The 6,588-nt window shown below is 35.1% G+C and overlaps 1 protein-coding gene across 2 annotated transcripts; it reads left to right on the top strand.

Moving 5' to 3' along the window:
- The first annotated feature begins 202 nt into the window (after nucleotides 1–202).
- Nucleotides 203–6,090, top strand: LOC111391683 (phosphoenolpyruvate carboxykinase (ATP)-like). Of its 2 annotated transcripts, none has more exons than XM_023016929.1 (13): nucleotides 203–358; nucleotides 503–777; nucleotides 2,311–2,489; nucleotides 2,583–2,727; nucleotides 2,844–2,928; nucleotides 3,546–3,646; nucleotides 3,889–4,187; nucleotides 4,357–4,530; nucleotides 4,637–4,702; nucleotides 4,889–5,067; nucleotides 5,164–5,333; nucleotides 5,439–5,607; nucleotides 5,693–6,090. In XM_023016929.1, exons 2-13 carry the CDS (start codon nucleotides 512–514, stop codon nucleotides 5,834–5,836), a joined length of 1,977 nt encoding a protein of 658 aa, XP_022872697.1. In that variant the 5' UTR covers nucleotides 203–358; nucleotides 503–511; the 3' UTR covers nucleotides 5,837–6,090. The 2 variants fall into 2 exon arrangements, with proteins under 2 accessions (XP_022872697.1, XP_022872696.1); XM_023016928.1 differs by having other exon boundaries at nucleotides 204–358; nucleotides 2,583–2,736.
- The last annotated feature ends 498 nt before the right edge of the window (nucleotides 6,091–6,588 follow it).

Genomic DNA, 6,588 nt, shown 5'->3' with positions numbered 1-6,588 from the left:
AAAGAAGCACTCACCAGTCACCAACCATACCCACCAATTAGATTCCTGTGACTGTAATTATGTGAATGTAATTACCCTATTATTTAATCAAAGTACTGAGTCGTGGTTAATCGCGTATGACAGAACAATCTCTATCGTATAGGATAGAATCTATGGTTAGACCTTCCCCAGTTAAATACTCGGAGGTTTGGCCGCGTAGCCCTATAAATTGGACCCTTCCACTCCATCTTCTCATCACCTTCACTTCAATTTCTATCACTGCTCTCTAATTTGATGGTCGGGCCATTCATTTCTACTCAATTCTTTCAGTAGCATTCTATTTCTGTTCTCTTCTTCTCCACCGTGTCTACAATTTCCAGTAATTCTCTCTCCATTCAATCCTTAAAATATATAGTTTTCTTCATCTATACCCTAGAGTTACAGCATGTTTGGCCATGCTTAAAATTTAATAATTTAGTCCTTTCTATTCTCGCCACTACTGACTCCTGCTTTTATTGCGCAGAGAGAAGAAATGGCGGCGAACGGCAATGCACTTGTGAGCTTGGCGGCAAACTGCGGAACTGGCCGGAACGGACTGGCGAAGATTCATACGGAGAAGAAAGCAGAGGGGATATGCCACGACGATAGTTCGCCGCCGGTGAAGGCTCAGACTATCGATGAACTTCATTCTCTTCAGAAGAAGAAATCTGCTCCCACCACTCCCGTTAATGGGATTCAAGGTCCTTTTACTGCTCTCTCAGAAGAAGAACGCCATAAACAGCAGTTGCAGTCCATCAGGTATTAAAAAAAGAATTATATATACATTTTTCGCCCTGTTAAATTTTATTGAAAAGTATATTAAGCTTCAAGGTGAAATTATTCATCTATCGGCGGATACAGTAATATTCAATGATAGGTTCAAGAATAAAGCCACTTGTCCGAAGTTAAAAATAAGTGAGTAAAGAAACATATTGATGTATCAGAAAATGATTAAAAATTTTTGTTTTAATTTTTCAAATTGTTTAATCACACGTTGACATGTTTTTCATATGAATTTAAATCTAAATTTGAGTTTGAATATGTAACATGATTATAGATTCAATAAGATAGAGAATTAGAACCTATTAAATAATTGTTTGGCCCCATTTTTTAAAATTAAAATGGGTAGATTAGTATAATTTTTAAGAATAAGTTATTGAAAAAGAAGATTTTTTTTTTTCGATTTATGTGTAATATTATTTTATAAAAAATTGTGTGATTAAAAATATGAAAGAGGAAAATAAAATTTAATTTAATAGAGGTGATATGTAGCCTAAGTCCTTGTTTGGTCCTTATTAATTTATATTTCATTTTTCTCTTATTTTCAATTGAACAATCTTTTATAAAATAATATTAAATGTAAATCGAAATTTTTTTCTTTTTTTTTCGATTACTTATTTCTCAAAAAAAATATTATTCCATTCATTTTTATTTTTCTAAAATGAGGGCCAAACATGGCCTAAAGTTGGATCATTATGTCAAAAGTAAAAGCATTACTCTTGTGGTTCACATATCAATAAAGTTGTCGCACTAGCAGTGATACAGTATACATGTTATCAAGTAGGATTCATGACTAGTCTTTTTTTTTTTTAATCGAGCTATGTAACAAGAAAATTAATATAATTTTTTTTTTTTAGTGAATTGGGGCCCAGGACAGCCTCTAAATCCGCCACGGATTGTAACGATGTAGGGACATGTAAATTTTTTAGTGCACTTAAATAATTAATCTTTTTTAAAACGAAAGATTTTTTTCATAGCTTGCTCAAGATTTTAAGGAATAAATAACACCAAAAAATCCACTGCTCAATGCTTCTAGAGAATTTGTAAAGTTTTCAGTTTTAATCTTATTTTTTTAATATAAAAAGGAAAACACTTGTATAAACAATTAAGGGACTAGAGAGATAGCTCATTAAATTTATAATACATTTTTCACCTCTTTTTTTAAACACATATTTTTCAATAAAATAATTACACATAAATTAAAAAAATTCTTCTTTTGAAATCACATATTCTCAAAAAAAAAAAAAAATACTATTTCAAAAATTATAATATCAAATAATAGGGTTCAAATTGATAATTATCTAAAGAATAATAGTACTTTTAAATAATGGAGTAAAATAAGCAAGGTCTCAAATAGAAAGTGGAGAAGTTTTTTTGATTATTTTTTTTTTTATGGATTTTTTCTATGTAGCTCAGTATAAATGTTTTTTGTATCATTATATTTTTTCCTGTTTTTATTTTTTTTTTTATTTTGATTTTGTTTGTCCAATTGTTTGGTGTATTGGTGATCAGTGCCTCATTGGCATCGTTGACAAGAGAAACTGGACCCAACGTGGTGAAAGGAGACCCCGCAAAACAATCTGAAACCCCCAGGATTTCTCATGTGAGCCACCACCATGTCACCCCCACCATTAGTGTCAGTGACAGTTCTTTGAAATTCACCCACATCCTCTACAACCTCTCTCCTGCTGGTAAATTTCTGCTATATTTTCACTTATCTTCTGGATCAATATTCACTACTGATAATTTTTGTTTGATGTTTTTGATGATGGATATGGATGCAGAGCTTTTTGAGCAGGCCATTAAGTATGAGAAGGGCTCATTTATCACGTCCAGCGGTGCCTTGGCGACCCTTTCGGGGGCCAAGACTGGACGTTCTCCCAAGGATAAACGTGTTGTTCGAGATCAGACAACCGAGGACGAACTTTGGTGGGGAAAGTATGTGCACATTTGTGTCATCCACAAGAAATTTACTTAATTTTGTCACAACCAAGTGATTAAGTTTGATGTTTTCTTAATCATGTTTTCTGCAATATATAATACAGTGGATCACCAAACATTGAAATGGATGAGCAGACATTCTTGGTGAACAGAGAAAGAGCTGTGGATTACTTGAACTCTTTGGACAAGGTGCGTACATTTATTTCCGACTCTTATCTTAGTTGTTGCAGAGTGTACATTTTTTATTGGCATGTCGATCCATCATTTTTCTTGAAGACATGTTCATACATGGGATAGGATGTGTTAGTTTGAAGTAGGTTGGTCCAAAAATATTGATCTGATCGTGTAAGCCTGATTTAGGTGATAGGAATGTTTCCTTAATACCCCAAATCTCAATAAACAAATACATGTAAAAGACACGTTGAAGATACAATTTTCAAATAAATAAAATTTTCGTGTTTAATGGCTTAAATTTTAGATTGGTGGTTCAACATGTTCATCTTGGTCTCCTAAGTCATGCAATACTAAATATACACTTTGCCTTCTCTCTTTTTTTTTTTTTTTTTTTTTTTTTTTTTTTTTCCGTTCTCGAAATTGGAAGAAATTTATGGCTTCCTTGAGAAAGTATTGTTAAATTCAGAAGTAATGGATAAACTAGTCGTACTTCGATCCCAAAGATAGGGGTGATGGTATCTTTCTTGTCTTATTATAGTTGGCTGTACTGTCTGGATTCTTTTGCAGGATAGTTAATTATTACTAGTATTTCACTTATTAGATAATGATTTACTCTTCAATAATGATTCCAGGTCTTCATCAACGATCAATTTTTAAACTGGGATCCGGAGAACCGTATCAAAGTCAGGATAGTCTCTGCCAGGGCTTACCATTCCTTGTTCATGCATAACATGTAAGTCAAATGAAATTTGATATTAACAATTATTCTGCAGCTTTGCTTTGCAGTTCTATGTTCTCTAAGCCCGACCAGATAAGTTTCTTTTACATTGGCAAATATTATTCTCCCATGTTGTGTCATATTCCGTTTATAGAATTTAGTGGGAGATTTAAGAAAGTTCACGAGAGTTATATACAGTTGCCACAGTAAAAAGTGTATTAGTTATTTGTGCAATTGGATAACTGGGTGGGTGACAGGTGCATCCGACCCACTCCTGAAGAGCTGGAGAATTTTGGTACTCCGGACTTCACTATTTACAATGCTGGACAGTTTCCATGTAATCGTTATACACACTACATGACATCCTCTACTAGCATAGATTTAAACCTTGGTAGAAGGGAAATGGTCATCCTCGGCACCCAATATGCCGGGGAAATGAAGAAAGGCCTATTCAGTGTAATGCACTATCTCATGCCTAAGCGTCAAATCCTCTCCCTACATTCTGGCTGCAATATGGGGAAAGATGGAGATGTCGCCCTCTTCTTTGGTTTGTCAGGTAAAGTATCATCGGATCAGAATTTTCCGATGAGGACCTGGCCCTGCCAGACTGATATGTGTCTTCTCACCCTTAATCTGTGAATGGGACTTTATGATTTAATGCAAATGACCTTTTGTCTTATCTTCTATCACCATTTACTGATTTGAGTTACTTATTCTGATTTTAGGTACTGGAAAGACTACGTTATCTACTGATCACAACCGATACTTAATTGGAGACGACGAACACTGCTGGAGTGACAATGGTGTATCAAATATTGAAGGTGGTTGTTACGCTAAGTGCATTGATCTTTCAAGGGAAAAGGAGCCTGACATCTGGAATGCTATCAAATTCGGGACTGGTATTGTCGCTCATAAGAACATAGATTATTTTATCATGATTTCATATATCTAGATTTGCTGCTGATAGAATTCAAATCATATGTAAATCATGTATCTTGTTGGCAGTATTGGAAAATGTGGTGTTTGATGAGCATACTAGAGAAGTCGACTATACGGATAAGTCTGTTACAGGTATGTTTTTATTGTTGATTTCGCAATTTCATGTCTAATTGATTTTTTTTTCTTTTGAGTTTTAATGGTGTACTCGCATAATAGGTTCCTGGTTATGCTAGTGAGTTAGCTTCTACCCGTTTTGTGCTTTATGAAGTTGTTGATTTGAAATATAACTTGGGTTTCATTATTTTTCTCTTCTTGCAGAGAACACTCGTGCAGCTTATCCCATCGAATACATTCCCAATGCTAAAATTCCATGTGTCGCTCCACACCCTAAGAATGTCATACTCCTGGCATGCGATGCATTTGGCGTGCTCCCCCCAGTGAGCAAGCTAAGTCTGCCACAGACGATGTACCATTTCATTAGTGGCTACACTGCTCTGGTATAAGATTAAGTCGTCAAAGTGACTTCTTTAGGAACAAATTAATAAAAACAATGGAAAATCTAATACTTAGCCAATTTTGTACTTAAAATACAGGTTGCTGGCACGGAAGAAGGAATCAAGGAGCCACAAGCAACATTCTCGGCTTGCTTTGGGGCAGCATTTATAATGTTGCATCCTACAAAATATGCTGCAATGCTCTCTGCAAAGATGCAGAAGCACGGTGCAACAGGATGGCTTGTCAACACTGGCTGGTCTGGAGGAAGGTATGGAATAAGTTGAATTGATTTCAATTAATTAATGCATTAAAAAATTTAATACTATTTTTATTGAAAAGCACTTCGATTGGTCAATCTTGGTTATTTGTGCAGATATGGTTCTGGGAGTCGTATCAAGTTGGCATACACTCAAAAAATCATTGATGCCATACATTCTGGCAGCCTGTTGAAGGCAAACTACAAGACAACCGAGGTTTTTGGGCTCGAAATTCCAACTGAGGTTGAGGGTGTGCCTTCGGAAATCTTGGAACCAATGAACACTGTCAGTTTCCAAACTTTGCTTCTCTCTTTACTGCAATCTGTTCTGTCCCCATGTTTTATGGATGTCTTTTGATTTTCGAATGCAGTGGTCTGATAAGAAGGCTTTTAAGGAGACACTGCTAAAACTGGCTGGGCTTTTCAAGAAGAACTTCGAAGTTTTTCTGAACCACAAGATTGGTAAGGACAATAAGTTGACTGAAGAAATCGTTGCTGCCGGTCCAATATTCTGAGCTTTAGTTGGATTGCAAGGAGAAATATCTGCTGGAATCGGAACCTAATTGAATAGAGTGGAAATAATTGTGTGGTTAGATGCTTATATGTAATAATTTGAATTCGTCTGTTGAACTCAATCCATTTTATGTCGAAATGAAAGTCACTGCAAGATCAAGTATTCGACTTGCTGATTTAATGTTGGAGATGTATTACATTTGTGAAGTACATGATAAATTTATTTATATCAACTGTTCATGAAAAATTTTGGACACAATTTTATTTCTTCCTTAAACTGGAATTATGTATTTCAATTGGGAATATCAGATATCATATGGACAGCGAAAACATTTCAAAAACAACATTCTCATTGTTGGGCAAATTGTTATCAAACTACCTCCGAGCCTATGATATTAGTTCGGTTTTTAATTCTCAATCGGCTTGGTCAAATGATTGAATGGTATCTTTATCACAATGACCCAACCCAAATGTTAATAGGGTCATTTGAAGTAATCAAAGTATCTTAGTGTTGCTCATGACCCAACTCACTTGTTTTGTTGGCCAAAATTTTAAGAAGGTCCATTTTGTCTAATGTTGGGCCTTATTTGATCCATTAATTACCCTAATACTACTTACTTTATGTGGCCACATTACCCGCATATATTGGACTCCAACCCATGTGCACCTCTTTGTGAGAAAAATTGGTTTTCTTCTTTGCTCGCTTCTGCTTCTCGTTACTCGTCTTTGTAGTGATTGTCTTTGTGTATTTGCC

Source organism: Olea europaea, unplaced genomic scaffold (assembly GCF_002742605.1).
Source record: "Olea europaea var. sylvestris unplaced genomic scaffold, O_europaea_v1 scaffold823, whole genome shotgun sequence".
NCBI lineage: Eukaryota > Viridiplantae > Streptophyta > Magnoliopsida > Lamiales > Oleaceae > Olea > Olea europaea.
The sequence above is the reverse complement of the archived record's forward strand: the minus strand, read 5'-3'. Positions and strand labels throughout refer to the sequence as shown.